General features: G+C 37.0%; 2 protein-coding genes across 7 annotated transcripts in view; one reads left to right on the forward strand and one right to left on the reverse strand.

Annotated features, from left to right (window-relative positions):
* The window catches only part of FAM227B (family with sequence similarity 227 member B), a 521377-nt gene that overhangs the window by 334474 nt on the left and 166782 nt on the right, over positions 1 to 20121 (reverse strand). The window lies entirely within an intron of this gene.
* The window catches only part of DTWD1 (DTW domain containing 1), a 179812-nt gene that overhangs the window by 30136 nt on the left and 129555 nt on the right, over positions 1 to 20121 (forward strand). The window contains exon 5 of one of the 2 annotated variants that reach the window (XM_073012165.1): positions 1359 to 12193. The exons of the other annotated variant lie outside the window; for it this stretch is intronic. Coding sequence (XP_072868266.1) covers positions 1359 to 1387 — 29 coding nt within the window. The 3' untranslated portion in view covers positions 1388 to 12193. Of the gene's footprint in view, positions 1 to 1358; positions 12194 to 20121 lie in introns of those variants that run through there. 2 annotated transcript variants of the gene reach the window in all.

Raw genomic sequence — 20121 nt, forward strand, 5'->3', positions numbered from 1 at the left:
AAGTTATAAGGAAAATGAAATGATGTTATTTATTTCCCTGGCTCCTTTCCTGCCATGTCATCATCAGTTGACTGTGTTCCTCTACAAAATAGTACCCTATCAGGAATCCTATCCCTTCTGTTCCCAAGCAGTTATCCCAGTTACCTCACTAGGTTTAGTTCCTGCTCCCTCCCTTTACCCCTTTTCACTTAGGGCTGGTAATAGCTTACAGTTATGACTAGCCCCAGGGTAGTTCACTACCACTTGTTGCTTTCCCTAAACCCTGCTAATACATTTGTAATACTGAAGTCGTTTTATTACAGTCTTCTCAAATGTCCCCATTTGAAGTTGCCTTCTATTTCTTTTGGGGACTCTGATAAATTCACTTGTTTGGGTGAAATAATAGCACATTTCCTGAAGTCTATACAGTGGGACACATCATGTATTATGGGGGAAAGAGTTCCTGGTGAAATTAGTTTGCTGTACATTAATTTGTTTCCCTCCCAGGGATTCAGAAGGCAAAACATATTAAAGGTTCTGAAAAGTCCTGAAATAAACATTCTGAACTTTATTTAAGCTGATATATCTTAAACTTACTTGAATATGTAGCACCTATTAACATCCCATGGAAATAGGACATTTGGAATATTGTAATTAAGAGCAATTCTTACTAATATACATGGGGCAACTGAGAATTAAAGAGGTAAGTAAATTGTTGATAGATCATACACCTAGTTAGTAGCAGAGCCTGTTCTAGAATCTGGAACTTCTGATTTGGTTTGGTTCAGAAAGGCCACCATTATATTATGCTATTCATAAAAAGGAATGTGGATTATATAAGGTTTGAACATTATTAGTCTTGTAGTCTTAGCCAAATAAACTAACTGGCTTGCTTATTATAGCAGTTATTTTACAAGAATGGAATTAAAATAGATTTTTTTTCATGTTTAGAACTTGGCCCTGGGAATAGAGGAAGGCTTGAATTGATTTAAGCAGGGCCAAAGTTGGATTTCTCTAGGCTAAATTTGGACTTCCCTGAGCCAAAATCTATTGCATTTAACTGGCTTTACAAACCAACTAAACATAACAGTTCAGAGGGAAAAGAAAAAAAAGCGAGAGACAGAGAACAATTCTATCACTCATTTGCCTCCATCTCTCAGCTGGCATAAGAAAGATGACCCACGTACTTCATAAGAGGCTAATTTACAGCTAAGGCCAGATAAAATCTTAGGTTCTTTTCAAAAGAAGTTAGTAATACCTGTTAGAACAATGAATTGACTATGCTTGTCTTGTTTTTTTTTTTTTTTTTTTTTTGGTGTGATAGATGTAACAATAGCCCTAATTCTTTATTTTTCCCTGTATTCATGGTCATTTTTCAGGTTCCTTTGAAGTACTCCCCACACTGTGATTCTGGGTCATCTGCATCCAGAGATTTAGTGCATTTTTACTTATACTTGTGCTTCTGCTGTTGACATAAGAATATGCATGGCTGAGTTAGCCTGCTGGAGGATGAGACATCCATGGAGCAGAGCCAGGTTGCCCTGCTCACCCTCACTGAATCCTGTCTAGATTGGCTGATGGCCATCCAAACCCAAGATATGTGGGTGATTCCAGCCAAGTTCAGCAGAGTCATCTGACTGACACCTACCTGATTCCAAATATGTGCGCAAGGAGTCTATTATGCCACCAATGTTTTATAGCTATTTATTGTGGCATTATTGTGGCTGTAGATACCTCGTCTTTGGATGCATTATCAGATCATCATCTTCAAGTACCTTAGAAGATTCTCAGTCTCGTGTTTCTTGTGCTCTTGACTACTTGCTTTGCCTTAGCTACCACCTCACATAGTAACAGATTACCAGCAGGCTTGTATGATTCCTCTGCTTGAGATCAGTTAGCCATATGTTCAGAATTCCTGGCCTATACCAACACTTCTGGACTTTAAAAACCCCATGCCACAGTGACTGTTAAAAGGGCTAAGTGATGCGGTCTGGTGGGTTTGTGAAGTTAACTGTCTGATAAACTTGGATCAATGGACTAGAAAAAGCTGCTGGGTAAATTGCTCTTCTTCTGATGGACTGTATAGAGACACTGCTTTTCATCTTGCCTGTCCAGAAGTGTACTGTGTGGCCCAGCAAGTGTACTTGCTACATGATTGGCAGCGTCTCTTCATGGCTTTTCATGAAACAGCAGCAAGTGCTACACAGTAATTTGTCAATTTGCATTTGCCTCCCATTATTGCTATCCTCACTTACTTTCTTCCTCGCTCTTACCAGCCTGGATTGTACCTTTAATAAAGTAGTGAATATATTTCCTTTAGGGTCTCTTTTCTAGGGAAGTCAGATGTTTTAGTCTGGATTTAGTTAGAAAAGCAGCATCATTACAAGTATTACATGAATAAAGAAGTTTAGTAAATAAAGGTTTACCCACCCCAATGTGAGAATTACTGGGGTAATAAAGGTCTGGAAGGCCGCAACAGGAGAGATTTAGAGACGCAGTGACTAACTAGGTCAGCCGGAGATTCTCAAAGTACTCATGACTTCATTTGTAGAAACATGTATATCTTAAGCATATCAAGCATCTCATTCTCAAATCTTTCTAGAAGCCTTTTGGTTCATCCTGAAGGTCCCCCTAAATCCCTTCAGAAGTCTTAAAAAGGAGTAAATGGCCACACCTTTTATCAGTTCTTTTCTTTGAGGCCATGTTAATGGCAGTCCCCTTGATTTGGTCGTTGTACTAGGCTGTTTTTAATGATCACATTTTATTTGATGAGAAACCATTTTATTTTCCAATTCTGCATATCCTAGGTTATGTATTTCATTTCAGTTGCCTTAATTTTGAGCTTGTCTGTTTCTTAACATTTCTTATTTTGAAAGAATAAGTTGATTATTATTAAGTATAATAAGGTACTTAAGAGCCTCAGAATATCACCAAATGCCATGAATGCATTAGGTACATTTTTTGTCTTCCATGTTACTGGAAGCATTAATTATAGCAACTTTTTATCTCCAAATACTGTCTCTGTCTCTTGCTTTTTTTTCTTTTGCCTCTAAACTGTTAATGTTTAGTTGGTTTGTAAAGCCAATCGAAAGACCCTAGTGAAAACTTTAGCCAAACACTGACCCTACATTGAAGGCCACCAGCCAAAAATCACCACCCATACATAAGAGCCAAACATCACTAGACACTTGGTGAAATGCTTCAAATAAAAAAGGGGAAAAGGAGGGGAGAAAATCCAAAGGATATAGACAAACAGAGAATAATAGCAACAAAAAAACAACTATCTTCAAAATAAGAGAGAGTATATTGTATTCACAAAACAAGAATAGGAGAGTGTGAATAAGAACAAGCAATAAAAAGATCTCAGAAATTTAAAAAGTGATTGCTGAAATAAAATTTAAATATAAGAGTTGAAGATAAAATATAGCATAAGCATAGAAAATTCTGAATTCCAAATACCTAAGGCCAATCTTAGTTAAAAGTTGTAATTGCAACCATAGGCTACATGTTACATTGTATTTAAAAACCTTAAGGGGAAAGACAATAGAGCTTGTAATAGCTATTACCCTTGGTTGTAAAGGAGAAGGTTGGAGATTATTTGTATACCAACTACATAAGTTTACAAAAAATAATGAGTATTAGGTAGATGGAATCAAAGTGTATTCATACACTGTATATTAAGCTCTATATACACTGCATATCATCATAATGAAATTGAGTTTCTAGCTGGATTGCAGAGATGAGCCAAAGGGCTTCTCCCCAGATCATTATTTATTTATTTTTGAGGCAGAGTCTCGCTGTTGTCTCCCAGGCTGGAGTGCAGTGGTGTGATCTAGGCTCACTACAACCTCCACCTCCCAGGTTCAAGCAATTCTCATGCCTTAGCCCCCCGAGTAGCTGGGATCACAGGCTTGTGCCACCACACCCAGCTAGTTTTTGTGTTTTTAGTAGAGATGGGGTTTCGCCATGTTGGCCAGCCTCGTCTCGAACTCCTGACCTCAAGTGATCCTGCGTTGGCTTCCCAAAATGCTGGGATTAACAGGCCTGAGCCGCCACACCCAACCTGAATTATTTTTAATTATGACATTTTTTGTATTCCCTTGAGGCACTGATAATTATAATCTTATTTTATATGTTAGTTATAGTGAATCATATTTATCTCATTATATATTATAGAATATTTTGTTTGATGGAGAAAATTCACTGACTCGTGCTATAATGTTTATACCAGCACTTAGCTGATTAATTTACTATGACTTCACTCTTTATTCAGCAATTCTGCCACTATTACTAGTGTGAACTAACTAGCTAGTCCAACAACGAGGCCTTATTTTGGCTTTCTTTCGAAAGGTCATTTCTCACCCCAGCTTGAAGTTTATTTTCACTTGAAGAGATCTCTCAGAAAGTCAAAGAAAATAGGAGGAAAAAAAAATTAAGATTTAGGGCCAATCTAAGAGGTCCCTCATTTGAATAATAGGTGTAACAGAGAGAATGGGAAAGGCATGGAAAAAAACATTTGTGATTTCTAAAATTGAGGACATTAAGTCATTAGAGTAAAAAAAAAAGATGTACATTAAGGCTTATCATCAAGGAATTTCAGAACACTATAGATAGAAAATACTAAAAGATTTCAAACAGAAGAAATAGGTTGTACATCGACCAATAATCAGGATATTAAAGGACTTCTTAAAAACAGCATTGGAAACTAGAAGACATGGGGTGATGCCTTTAGAACTTTAAGTGAAAATAATTTTCTATTTGGATTCTATTTTTAGTCATATAATCAATCAAGTATGAATATAGTATAAAGACATACAAGGTCTCAAAAGTATTACCTCCCATATATTCTTGAGCTAAAGATGCTTAGGAAAATACTGAAGAATGTTTTCCAGTAAAATGGAGAAGGAAACCAAAAACCAAAAAAGAGAGCATTAAGCAGAAATCAGCAGGCCAGGTGCGGTGGTTCACACCTGTAATCCCAGCACTTTGGGAGGCCAAGGCAGGTGGATCGCCTGAGGTCAGGAGTATGAGACCAGCCTGGCCAACATGGTGAAACTCTGTCTCTACTAAAAATACAAAAATTAGCTGGGCGTGATGGCACGTGCCTGTAATCCCAGCTACTCAGAAGGCTGAAGCAGGAGAATCGTTTAGAACCTGGGAGACAGAGGTTGCAATGAGCCGAGATGGTGCCATTGCATTCCAGTCCGGGCGACAGAGTGAGACTCAGTCTCAAAAAAAAAAAAAAAAAAAAAAAAAAGAGTCAGCAGAGGGAAGTTTCAGGGTTTCAGGATTCATTCATTCATCCATTCTAAAAAATTTTGGGTGCATACTATGTGTCAAATTGTTATCTAGGTGATGGCTATAGCATGCCAAGTTAGTAAGTGCTGAGAAGAAAGTAAAGCAGAGTAAGGAACTGATAGTGACTGGTGCAGGAAATAGGGTGCCAATTTAAATGGTGTGGTCAGATGGGAAAGCCTGTGATAAGGTAAAATTTAGCAGAGACCTAAATGGAGAGTGAGCCATGCACATAAGTAAGTGAATAATGTTTTAATTATAGGGAACAGTATGTGTATATATATACACACACACACAAAGGTACTGAGGCAGCAGTATACTTGGCATGTTTGAGGAATAACAAGAACAGCAGTTTGGAACAGTGTGTGGGAGGAAAAAAATGATAGAAGATGAGATCATAGGGAGTAATAGTGGTGTAGAGCCATGGTAAGTAAGATGTTAAGGTTTTACTCTGAGTGATGAGATAGGAAGCCATCAGAGAATTTCAGCAAAGGAGTGACAAGATGTGACTTATATTTTTAAAGGATTATTTGGCTTCTATATGAAAAATAGACTGCAGGAGAGAAAATAGGAAGATCAATTAGAATGCTATTTCAGTAGTCCATTTGAGAGATGATATTTGCCTGGACAAGGGTTGTGATCATGGGTGAGTGGTACAGAATGACAAGATCCTGCATATATTTTGAAGGTAGAGACAGTATTTGCAGATAGGTTAGACATTGTGGTAGATATGAAAATGTGCTGCCTAGATTCCCCATTCTAGAAAGCACTTGCTAATTAGCTGCAGGGAGTGTGGAGAACAGAAGTCCACCAGTATCAGCACTTCATCTGCAACAGCTATAGAAAAAGCTTCACCTGAGGTTACCTTCACCTTGGATGTCAGGGCTGCACTCAATGGAGATGTAAGGCCTTGCTACTTCAGCCTCATTTATTACACTGTCAGGCAAAACCTTCCCCAGAGCTCCCTCTGTTACAGCTTAATTTCTTCTTCTGCCCAATCCTGCTTCCTCCCCTTCCCCTGACTGGTGTCTTACACCCCAAACTCCATCTCAACATTTCTCTTTAGAGGACTCAACCTGTGGTAATTGTTAGCAGGAGTGATCTGAGCTTCCAGTGAGGATCCCATCACATGTGGCACATGGAACAAAAAAAGCCCATGGCTCAAGGTGGTAACTTTTATTAGTGGTAAAATGAGAAGATTTACCCATGGAAGAGAATGTGCCAGCGAGTGCAGTGTATCAGGTATTTGAGACTTATGAAGGAAATAGTACATTTAAGAACAACAGAATTGAATGGCCAAGTGCCACTAATGCTCTATAGAAAGAGGGCTTCTTTGGTTGCATATAAAGCTCATCTAGAATTTAATAGTCCAAGTAGCCAAGCTGGTATTTGTCCTTAAGAATAAATACTGGAAGATCAAGCACAGAAAGTCTAGAATAGAGGCATGCAAATGGACATACTTGTGTCAGATATGTACATGAACTGTAAAGGTCTCTGTATTTCGTGCAGTGCTCACCAGAGAGCATTCAGTACTGAAGAGTCACTAAACAATAAAGCAAGCTAAGCACATTGCCTAGTTGACATCGTCCATCCTGCTTCAGTTATTTGCCACCCAGTACTAGCACAGTGGGTACATGAATGAAGTATCCACTGTGGAAGGGATGAAGACTAACCATAGGTTCAGTAGCTTGAGATTCAACTTACCAAGGCTGCCTTAGCTGCTGCTGCTGTTGAATGTCCAACCTGAGAGCAACAGAGACAATACTGCACCCCTGATATAACACCATTCTTCAAGTTGGTTACATTGGGCACCTTCCATCCTGGAAGGACCAGCATTTCCTTGTCATAGAAATAGACACAATTTCCAGATAGGAGTTTGCTTTTCCTGTTTCCAGAGCCTCAGTAAATATCACCGTTTGAGTTTACTTAGTATTATATTCACCAGCATGGGATCTCACATTATATCATATCAGATCGGGAAACCTATTTTATGGAAAAGCAAGTGCAGGAGTGGACCCATATCCACAGGATCCACTACGAATATCACTTTTTTCACCACTTGGAATCTGTCAGCTTGATAGAACATTGGAACAACCTGCTGAAGGTAAAGCTGAACACCAGTTCATAGGCAATATTCTACAAGTATAAGATGCCATTCTCCAAGATACAGAATATATATTGGATCAATTATCCTTATATAGCATGTGCCCCAATATGAAGAATAGATGGGTCTTGGAACCCATTTATTACTGGGAGTAGATGCAAAGAGGGTGGAAAAAGAGGTGCCTCCCCTCCTTGCCATCACTTTTAATGACACATGTGGTACTCTGCATCTCTTCGTAACTCTGAACTCTGTAGTGAGAGGTCTTGGGCCCACAAGGGGACATGCTTTTACCGGGAGATATATCAAAAATCTCACTGAAAAACATAGGCTTCAGCAGCTACCTGGACATTTTGGGTTCCTTGTGTCCAGAGAGCAGCAGCCAATAAAAGAGTCAAGATCAGTTGACCCTGATCAAGAGGAGGTTGGAATCCTGGTTACACAATCTGGGCAGAAGTAATAAGTGTGGTGCCCAAGTGATAAACCTACCAATTTAAGACTGTAATGTGTAGGTGTGGCAATCCATCCTTAAAAGGGCATGATGGCCTGGAACTCAGGCCTCTCAAGGAATGTGGGTCTGAGTTATACCAGCTAAACCACCAGGAGCAGCAGAGGTGGTAGCAGAGGCTGAGGGAAATCTAGAATTGATAGTGGAGGTTGAGGGGATGTGACAACTATTGATGGCATTCCTGAACCTGACTGAAGCAGCAGGCACTGTAGTTTGATCTGTTTACTTCCATCTTCTATTGGATTCCCAAGCCCCACTGCAGCAGCAAGGACTGTAATCTGTTCATTAATCTCCATCTTCTAAGTTTCTGAGGGGTCAGGAAAAGATGTCTCTTGATTCCTTTAGGAAATGCTCCCTAAACATACAGGGAGACATAGATCTATGTGGAACAAAGGGTGGATTGTAATAAGCAAAGAGATACACTGCCTGATTCACTTTCAAGAAAGGACTGACCTCCCAGTTGCAAGGAATGAGGTCAGCAGCCTCCAACTGTCAGCTCCTTCAGAGTCTGCTTCAACTGCAGAAGGACACTGTGCTTGAGGTCATACCCTTCCCATGTCTGGTGACTGAAGTCCAGCTGAATGTAGCTGCCAAAGTTACCTTAATGCACATGGGAGGCAAAAAATCAAAAAGTTTAAACAGAGGATTTTGATAAATCGCAAATCAGTTTTTTTCAGCATATGACATTTTGGAGTAGTTTGTTACTCAGCAATAGATAACAGAAATTGGTATCAGGAGTGGGGTGTTACCATAACAAAAGATTAAACCTTACATGGTAAAAAGGACTTTGCCTCTGTCATTAAGTTAAGCACTTTGAAATGTAGAGATTATCCTGAATTATCTAGGTAGGTTCAATATAAGCATGAGACCTTAAAAGTGGAAGACGGATACATAAGAGGACGTCAGAATGATGTGAAATGAGAAGGACTCAACCTGCCATTGATGGCTTTACAGATGAGTGATAGGAACCACAAGCCCCAAGCAGCTTCTGGAAGCTGGAAAAAGCAAAGAAACAGATTCTCTCCAGAGTGTCCAGAAAGGAATGCTGTTCAGCTAACAGCTTGATTTTAGATCAGTGAGATTTTTGTGTTGGACTTCTACAGAACTTTGTGAGAATAAATTGTGTTGCTTAAGCATGCTATAATACATGTGACAAGAAGCTACCAGCTAAGCTTTGAAGAATAGTGAACAAACTCTTACTGGAGGATGGGCAAGGCAGTAAATAAATTATTGAATTATTGAAGGAAATGGAGGATTGAGTTATGCATTGACAGAATGCTTGGCAATAATTTTGCTATCTTAATATGGAATAGAAAATGAAACTTAATTGCTTGTAGATGGCTTAAGGAGATTTCCAGGTGAATGTTGAAAATACTGACTAACTTATTATAGCTGCTTCTCAGTGTACAGGAAGACATTTACTGAGTGAACTAAAGAAGGAACTGTTCAATTGGAAAGCAGAATTTAGAGGAAATTTTCCAACCCAGTACTACTGAGTGAACTAAAGAAGGAACTGTTCAATTTGAAAGCAGAATTTAGAGGAAATTTTCCAGCCCAGTACTTGTCATTTTTTTACAGAAAAGGAAAAAAGAATGGAAGATGGAGCCAAAACCCCAGAGGGAGGAGCCAAGAAGCAAGGAGAGCAATGGATTAGGAAACCACTACCAGAGGGATGAACTGAACCACAATCAAAGAGTAGCCTCTTCCTTTGGTGTAGGGGAGCCCTGAAAACAATTTTACTTGTATGCTTCCTGTTTCCTTGTCTCCTTTTTTGAATGATAGTCTCTGTGTGGTGTTCCTATCCTAGAAAACCTTAACTGGGACAAGCTACTCAAGCATCTTCACTTGAGAAACAGTAACTGAGGAAGTTTGTTATATCTGGACATGGTTTAGATGATAAGATTCTGAACTTAAACTTATGCCATAATGGAATGAGACTCTTAGGGTACAGAGTGAGTATATTTTTGTATGTTAGTGAGACAAAAATTGTGGCCAGGGAGCAGATTTGTGATCATTTTCAGATGTCCCTCAAACAATTCCTTCCCTTCCTTGGACTCCTCTCTTCAGAGGGTAGAGTCCATTTCCTTTTCCTTTTTATCTGGATTGGCCTTCTAACTCACTTTGACCAATAAAATGTGGTAAAAGTAAGGTCTGACAGTTTTCACTTTCACTGTCCTGAGCCTTCATGTTAGAATTCCAGGATATCCTTCTAGAGATATCCATATCTCTAGGGACATGGTGAGTCCCTAGAGACACCACATGGAAAGGCCACCTAGGGAAGAACAGAGATGCCCCAGTCAATAGCACTGCCTTAGTCAGTTTGGGCTACTATAACAGAAATATCATAGATTGAGTGACTTTTTTTTTCTTTAAAAAAATGAGATTGTGGAACCTGAAAATACAGTGTAGTAAGAGTGGAGAGAAAGGCCACCTAGGGAAGAACTGAGACGCCCCAGTCAATAGCACTGCCTTAGTCAGTTGGAGCTGCTGTAACAGAAATATCATAGATTGAGTGACTTAAACAACAAATTTATATCTTACATTTCTGGAGACTGAAAATCTGGAAATCCAAGATCAGGGTGTCAGCATGGTTGGGTGTTTAGTGGGTGCTCCCTTCCTGGTTTGCAGACAGCCATCTTCTTGCTATATCCTCACATGATGGAGAGAGAGAGCACTCTGGTATCTTTGTCCCCTTATAAGGGCACCAATCCAATCATGGAGGGTCTTCAACCTCATGATTTCTTGGAACCAAATTACTTTCCAAAGTTCTCACCCAAATCTAGCACATTGAGGTTTAGGGCTTCAACATATGAACTTCATTGTATAGAAAGCACCAAGGCCCCAGACAAGTTAGAGAGATCTTGAACCTTCTAACTCAACTTAGCCACTGTCTGCATGCAACCACATAAGTGACCCCAGGTAACACCATTTGCTGCAGAAGAACCACCAGCCAGTACACAGAAATGAGAAATTTTAAAATAATCGATTTAGGTAATTAAGTTTTAGGGTGGTTTATTACATAGCAATTGATAACTGATACAACAGTCTTTTTGTTTGTAGAAGAGGGGGTAAGAAAAAAAGACTTATGAAGAAAAGACCTGTAGAAAATCGGGGGCCTATGTACCTCTATTTTTCTTTCATACTGTGTTTCTTTTAATCCATGCTGGTGGTATCTTCATCAATGCAATTTTCTTTAAAACTCTGTGAGCCTTTATATCAGATTAGTCCACCCCATTAGAAAAAAAAAAAAGCCACTTCCATAAATACTGAGACATTCCCTTTCTACCTTTGGCTAAGATCAGGGTGCTATAGAAAATTTCCGTAAGATTATTTAGCCTACAGGGCCAATGAGGTATTGCTTAAAGTCATTCTAACGTCTTCACAAAGGATCTTACAGCCTTTGCTTTATTATCACTCTGGGACCACGTTTTACTGTTGGCAAGTTCGGCTTTTCTCATCTTTTCCCTAAGATCATTTATGATGCGGAAAATACTTTGCTGGCTGAAGCTGGGAATAGAAAACAGTAGAGAATACTTCAAAGAGTATTCTAGATATGCACTATAGTAAGATATGCTGTCTACATATCTTACCTTCCTCTCTAGGCCCATCATAAAAATCTTTGAAAAATTAATACTACATTATAGTATGAATATAAGTTAAACTTAGAGGTGATATCTACTTTGTGGTTAAATGTATTATAAACATTTATTTAGTGAAATACGGTACAATTATAACAAGCGTTGATGAATATTTAATGAGCAGCTGTTAATATCTGAAGCAGAAAAAAAGATGAATAAAAATTCTGGTTTTACTTTTAAAAGCGAAGGCTAATTATTAGCTCAAGAAATACTTTGTGTTTGTCCTATGTGAAAGTATTGATTGCACCTGGTTCTCTGCTGTAAATTAAATAAAAATTCAAACATTTGTAAAGGAATATTTATTTAACCTTGAACACTAAGACCTTAATGTTTATAATTGTATTATCAATGTCAACTTTTAAAAACATACATATTTGGCAATGCTGCAAATAGAATCTAAATTATTTAATCAATTTTTCTAATTGTTGATTATTATTTTTTAATTGATCATATATTTTGAAATTTTATAACCACCCTGATTCTGAAAAATAAATTATTTTGTTGCCTTCAAGGATTCTTAGGTCTAAGTAAAATGGATTCTAAAACCAAAATTAAAGGAAATCTAGATTGATTATATTCTGAGATTACCTAGTCTTATCATTTATTATAGAGGATTTTTTCACAGTCACAGTGATATATATTTCTGTCGCTTTTTGTATTATTAAATATTTGCTATTGTAACATTTTTTTTTCCTTTCAGTTTCTCAAGCAAATATTTCACAAATGTTTTAGGCAACTCTAGAAAAATTTTTAATTCTTCAATGCACAATACATTCTGATTTTCATGCACTTTGTCCAGAGGGAAGGGAAGAAGGAAGGAAGGAAGGAAAGGAAGAAGGGAAGAAAAAAAGAAGGGAGGGAGGAAGGAAAGGAGGGAAATGGAAGGGAGGAAGAAAGCAAGAAGGAAGGAAGCAGGGAGGGAGATAAAAGGGAATGAAAGAAGGGAGGGAGGTAGTGAGAAATGGAGGAAGGGAGGAAAGAATGGATGAAGGAAGGGTGGGAAAGGAGGGAGGGAAGGAGGGAAGGAGAGAGGAAGCCAATACACTGGCTGAACCAAGTGGCCTAATGTTTTGTAATCTTAGGGAAAATAATTTCTTTTTTTTCTTCCAAGACACATTTCCCTGAAAACATGTTGTTTGAATTTAAAAAATAGAAGTCTTTGTTATTTTTGGAAACTATTTTTGAAAGTTAAAAATGTTTTCCAAATTTAAGCTTGGGCACCTCAGTTTATTTGAACAATGAGAATTAAGAAGTTATTCCAAAAGTAAATTAAGATCAAATCAATGCACAGAGATATTTAAAGCTGGAAGATGGCATCTTCAGAAATCTAGGCTATCCTGCTGGAGAGAAGGACCATGTGGCAAGTCCCTGGAGACACTACAAGGAAAGAAAGGCCACATAGAAAAGGGAATAATTGAAGTACTCCAGTCATTAACACCAAGGAAAGAAGGGGAATAACTGAAGTACCCCAGTCAACACCAAGGCCCCAGCCAGGTAAGAGAAGCCTTCATGAACTTGCTCATTCAACTTACCCAACGGGTGACCTCAGCCGTAAGAGCAACCCCAACTAACATCACTTGAAGCAGTTATTGAAAATAGTTAAGCTGAATAACACATAAGCACCATATCAAGAAACCAGGTACTTGACTGATTTTTTTTCATTATCTAGTCATTAATTCTGTTATATGCTGTCAGTTTGTTACATATGGCCTTTATTGTATTGAGGTTCACTTCTTCTATACCTTAATTTGTTGAGAGTTTTGTTATGAAAGGATGTTGAATTTTGTCAAATGCATTTTCTGCATCTGTTGAGATGATCATGTTTTTTGTCTTTCATTCTGCTAATGTGGTGTATCACATTTATAGATTTGCGTTTGTTGAATGATTCTTGTATCCCTGGGATAAGTCCCACTTGGTCATGGTGAATGACCCTTTTAATTGAATTTGGTTTGCTAGTATTTTATTGAGGATTTTTGCATCTGTGTTCATCAGGGATATCAGCCTGTAGTTTCTTTTTTCTTGTAGTGCTCTTGTCTGGCTTTGGAAGTAATCACTCTTCTTCAAATTTTTGAGGCGTTTGAGAAGGACTGGTATTCGTTATTCATTTAATATTTGGTAGAATTCAGCAGTGAGGCCAGCAGGTCCTTGGCTTTTCCTTGATGGGTGACTTGTTTATTATTGACTCTATCTCCTAATGTGTTACTGGTCTGTTTGCATTTTCTGTTTCTTCATGATTCAGTCTTGGAAGGTTGTATGTGTCCAGGAATTTATCCATTTCTTGTAGATAATTCAAATCATTGGCATATAATTGTTCATGGTAATCTTCTTGTGTGATACTTTGTTTCTATAGAATCAGTTGTAATGTCTCTTCTTTCGTTTCTGATTTTTTTATTTGAATCTTCTCTCTTTTGTTCTTAGTCGAGCTAAAGATTTGTCCATTTTGTTTATCTTTATAAAAACCAACTTTTGGTTTCATTGATCATCCTTTTTTTATAATCTATATTTCATTTATTTCTGCTCTGATTTTTATTATTTCCTGCTTTCTGCTAACTTTGGGTTTTGTTCTTATTTCTCTAGTACTTGAGGTGTAACTTTAGGTTGTTTATTTCAGATCTAGCTTCTTTTTGATGTAAGTGTTTATTGATTTAAACTTCCATCTTAGAAATGCTTCTGCTGCATCCTTATTTGTAGTCTAATTTTCCAATCCATGCTAGAATAATGACAAACTCCATTGTCTTTCGATCTAGGAACATAGTGCAATCAATCTTTTTTTTTTTTTTTTTCAATAAGCCTTTTGTACTTCTATCAGTCTTCTGATTATAGGTCATTGGCCAAATGAGTATTTTGGTAGTTATAAAAATTTTTGCTTTGACTACAATTTTAATAAATAAAGTAATGGTTCTTTGTATGTCAATAGATGAGCCAGTTATAATTTAGAAGTTTTTTAAAGCTCTTAGCTTATTTTTAAAAAATTTATATATTTAGGGTTAGGCACAGTGGTTCACACCTGTAATTCCAGCACTGTGGGAGGCCGAAGTGGGCAGATCACTTGAGGCCAGGAGTTCAAGACCAGCCTGGCCAACATAGAGAAACTCTCTACTAAAAATACAAAAATTTAGCTAGGCATGGTGATGCATGCCTGTAATCCCAGCTGCTCGGCATGAGAATCACTTGAACTTGGGAGGTGGAGGTTTCAGTGAGCCAAGATGGCACCATTACACTCCAGCCTGAGCGACAGAGTGAGACTCTGTCTAAAAAGAAAAGAAAGAAGAGAAGAGAAGAAGAGGAGAGAAGAGAAGAGAAGAGAGAAGGGGAGAGGAAGCGAAGGGAGGGGAGGGGAGGGGATGGGAGAAAGAAATGAGAAAAGCAAAGCAAAGACAACAAATTTATATATTTAGAGCACATTTGTCTGTGTGAATAGTTAGATAAAAATAGTTTTATTACTGAATGCTTTAAAATGAAGGCTATGTTTCCCTTTTGGTGTCTCAAAGAAACTTTCCCACTTCGCCCACTAATATAGAACATGTGCTCCAACTATTTAAAAAACTACAGTTTATGAATATAATAATGCAACAAACTAAAATTAATCACAAATAACCAGTATATATTGACTTCACCAAAGAGGTATCTTGTCTGACTAGACACCTCTTGTCTGACTAGATACCACCTGTCTGTGATTTTCATTCTAAAATTAGGGTTGGAAATAGGTGTATAATACTAATTTGGGGGGACCTGGTTACTAACTTGGAGACTGCCATTTTCAGAAATGTTAGTCTTGAGATTTGTCCCTCTTCATTTGCACTGAAAGGTGAATAACTTCAGTGTAATTAAGGTCACTAAGATTATGCAGATATAATTTTTAATTTTTAATGATAAATGTTAATTAACCCAAGTGTACACAGCATATAACATATGACAGAGGTACATGAGGCTAACGTTTTCATAGAAGTTTATCTTACAAGAAGGATACAATACCGATTTCAATACCACAGGTATAGGGAATTCAATCAAAATTAAGGTAGATTATTCAATATAATGTTTTAAGCCTGTTTGGCTGCTTCTAGCTATATAGCTAATTCTACAGTGCTATTGTCCATGAATAATTGTTATACTGTCAAGGATATCAGACCATGTTAATAATACCTAGAAGAACATATCTTGAAATGTAAATGTATTGAAAAACAAAAATAGAATACATTTGAAAGTCCAATTGCATTACTCATTCAGTAAATATTAGAGTATCCACTACATGTCAGATATATCTACCATGCTTGTGACTGTTTTTAAAACTTTTTTATTTCCAAATGTTCATTGCTAGTACATATGCTCCTCCACTTAACTATAGTTACTTCCTGATGGATGCACTGTTAATTGAAAGAATTTTAAGTCGAAAGTGCACATAATACACATAACCTACCAAACATCATAGCTTAATCTAGCCTACCTTAAATGTGCTCAGAACACTTGCATTAGCCTATAGTTGGATAAAATCATCTGGCAACACAATACACTGTAGAGTATAGGATGTTTACCCCTCTGATCTCCCGGCTGACTGGAAGCTGCAGCTTGCTGCCACTGTTTAGCATCATGAGTGAGCATCTTATAGCGTATCTAGCCTGGAAAAAGATAAAAACTCAAAGTTCAAAGTACAGTTCCTACTGAATGCACATCACTTTTGCACTATTGTGAAGTAGAAAAATTACAAGTCAAACATTTGTAAGCTGAGGACCATCTCTTTATAAAATGTGATTTATTTTATATAGTGAACTTATATCCTGTGAATTTGCTAAACTCACTTAGTTCTGTGAAAATTTTACTAGATTCCTTGGGATTTTCTATATAGACAATCACATCATCCCTGAGTAGACAACGTTTTATTTCTTCCTTTTCAGTAAGTATGCTTTTTGTTTCTTTTTCTTGACCAATTGAATTGGCAAAGACTTGAATATTGGATAGATGTATAAGAACAGACATCATTTCCTTGTTCTCAATCTTGGAGGGAGGGAGTTTAAACCTTCACCATTAAGTATGCTAGGATGTTCACGTGCATGTGTGCACATGCTACCCATTATGGGATCAAGAAAGTTCTTTTATGTTCCTAGTTTGCTAAGAGGCTGTAGAAAAATATACAATGAATGGAATTTGAACTTTATCATTTTTTTCTGCATATATGTCATTTTTCTTCTTTAGTATGTTTATATGGTAAAATACATTTCTCTAATTGTATTTTCTAATTTGGGACCAATATTGCATTCCTGGGATAGACTTTGCTTAGTTATTTATTATCATTTTTATGTTTTTGCATTTGATTTGCTAATACTTTGTTGAGAATTTTTGCATTTCTGTTTGTGAAGTATATCGGGCCATAGTTTTCTTGTGCTGTGTTTCTGTAGTTGTAGTATCAGGGTAATGCTACCCTCCTAAAATGAGATGGGAAGTGTTATCTCCTTTTTTCTTGAAGGCTTGCAATTTTTGTATTTATAGATTTTTACTCTTTTTTTCCTAAATCTTTGGTAGAATTAACCAGGGAAACCATCACAGCCTGGACTTTTTTATTTTTGGAAGCTTTATACTTAAAATTCATTTTTTAAAACAGATATAGAAACATTTAGGTTAACTTTTTTCTTGAGTGAGTTTGGCAGTTTGTCTCTTTCAAGAATTGGTTCAGTTCATCTAACCTGTGGAATCTATAAGCAGTGATTGTAGGATTCTCTTCTTCTACATTTAATGCCTGTACGCTCTATAGTTTTCTATTTTCTTGATAAATCTAAGTAGAGATTTATCAATTTTATTGATCATTTCAATGAACAAGCTTTTTGTTCTCTTTTGTTTCCTTTACTTTTTATCAATTTTATTGATTTATTCTATTTATCCTTTCCTTTTTTGCTTGATTTGGGTTTAACTAGCTGTGTTGCCTACTGTTTTAAGATTGAAACTTAGATTATTGATTTGAGTTTTTTCTGCTTTTTCAATATAAACATTTAATACTATAAACTTCCTTCTAAGCACTGCTGAGAAGGACGTAGCTGTAGCTGCATCCCAAAAATTTTGACATGTTGTATCTTCATTTTCAATCAGTTCAAAATAATTTCCAATTTCATTTGAAACTTCCCCTTTGACCTTTGGGTTATTTAGAAGTGTGCCATTTAACTTCCAAGTATTTGGGGATTTTCCAGAATTTTTGTTATTGATTCCTAATTTAATACCTATTTGATTAGAGAATATACTTTGTATGATTTCAATTATTTTTAATTTTTAGGATTTGTGTTATAGTCCAGGATATTATCTGCATTCATGAATATCCATTTTCAATTAAAAAAAATGTCTGGAGTCTGCTTTAAGTGTCAGTTAGATCAGGTTGGTTGATAGGGTTAGTCAAGTGTTCTAGAATCAATGGGAAAGATAGGTTGTAGTGAGATTACACTTGGCCAGCAGTAGAAGTTTAAATTGGATTTTGAACTCAGATTTTTCTGGCTCTACAGTTGATATTCTTTCCCTTACGCCACAACGAAACATGAAAAGCTCCTAAAAGGTCTAAAATCTGCTAGGTATTATGTAGCAAACATAATTCTTGATCCTAAATTTACTTTTATGCTGCAAGAAAATTCTATTTTTTGCTTAAAGAGGAAAAGTCAAAACATACTTAGGAAATGTACAAGTTTTCTTGTTCTTTACAAACAGACATTAAATATTTTGTTTCATTTCTCATTGGAAACAGACTTTAAATTTGTTTTCTAGTATGCTCAATTTTCAAAGGCATGTCCTTCTATCTCTTTTAAAAGTTAATAACTTTGGAGTCAAAGGGCTACTTCTCTTTTACTATAGAGGGAAAGACTGAGGCATAATGAGGAAAGAAATATCTTAAACCACCGCATTAGGTATCAAATTTGAGCTTTTCTTCACTTTTCACTCACACTTCTCCCTGCTTCCTTCTATTCCATGTAAGTTAGAGGGGTAGATTAGAGAAGTATTTTCTAGTCTTAAGAAAAAGAAAAAAAAAAAACACCCACATTCTCTGTTCACAAATATAAGTATCCCACACTCTCCTTCTGTTACATTTAAATTTTACAAATAAATGAAACATTTTTTACTTAAAAGTTTTAAATAGTCATTTTAATTTTTTTCAAATTTCTCATGTCCCTCTCTCCTGAATTTCATACATACTCCCTAAGGATGACATCCCATGTTGGAAGGGCAAATAATTTCTCCTCCCAGATTCAGATTCATCTAGAGCTGCCCATCTGGGGATCCTTTGGCAGTCTTCTTGTTCTCCTCAAAGTCTTTTTCACCTTGTCACACTGTGGCTTATATGTATGCTCCGAAATGGATCCATCATCATAGATAACCTTATCCTTTCCCCTGTAAACCCATGCCTTCCATAAGGCAGCAGGCCACAAAGCTTGCTAACCCATGCAGAAGTATGCAAAGGAATCTTCTATGTCATAACTCATGAGGACACTAGTGACAGGTCAGGGTTGATTGGTCAAGGGCTAAGGCCAAGCAAGTTCTCCAAGGAAGGTTAGGCATCACCAGCAGGTCACTAGTAATGAAAAACTTTCTTTGCTGTTTATTATGGCAGTGAAACCATATTTGGCTCTGCTACCAATTCTGCCATTATTTAATCAGAGCCATCAAAGAGGCTACCAGACACATCTATTCTTTTAACAGGTGCCTTCTCCAAAATACTTAATAATAATGGAAAATGCAATAGTATTTCTATGGGTCATATTAACCTCTCACTTTTTCATAAGTTGGTTTTGGAGCTTGGGCATATTGGCTATGGGATGATGCAGGATATTTTTAAGGATTTGTCCCAAAATTTCTATAGTATTACATAAAATATAAGAAAGGGTTAGAGAGGTATGAAAGAAAGGCGGTAATTAAAATAGAAGAGAGAGAGGTGAGCAAGAGAATGGGTGAGGGTGAGAATGAGTGTGCATGAGACTAAAGACCTGGTATATTTTAAACCTGAAAACAACATTGTTTTTAAATCCATCCTCTTGCCTTCTTTACCACCCTCCTTTAATTGAGCTTCTGCTCCTATGCCAGTATCAATCGTTAAACTGCAAATGTGACTGTATTGGTCCTTTGCTTAAAACATTTTAGGGAATGAAGTCTCTCCATGATCTGATTCCAAACTTCTGCTTTAGCCTCACCATCTGCCACCCTTAACCTTTTGTTTAGACAATTTTGATTTCTTTTGAGTTTCTGAAGAACACTAGGCTATGTCATTCATCTATGCCTCTGTGGTTTTTATTCCTTCTGCCTGCCACGTGTGATTCTCTTCTGCGCTGGGCAATTATTCTGCAACACCTGCTCTGTGATCTCTTCCCTGACCATGCATTCAGTGAGAGTTAATAACTTGTTCTCCCATGAAACATTGTATATAGTATTTTCATTATAATAAGCAATTGTTACATGGTTATTATGGTTTTGCTTTGTTTTCTCACTGGTCTGTGAACTCCTTGTGGGCTTGGTCAATGTCTTTTTGTCATTCTGTCATATGTATCTAACACTGTGCCTGGTACAGTGTAGGCTCTTAGAGAATATTGTTTGATCTAAATCAAACAGCTTATATAACAAGAAGTCACCAAACAGTC

This window comes from Chlorocebus sabaeus, chromosome 26 (assembly GCF_047675955.1).
Source record: "Chlorocebus sabaeus isolate Y175 chromosome 26, mChlSab1.0.hap1, whole genome shotgun sequence".
In the NCBI taxonomy this organism is placed as follows: domain Eukaryota; kingdom Metazoa; phylum Chordata; class Mammalia; order Primates; family Cercopithecidae; genus Chlorocebus; species Chlorocebus sabaeus.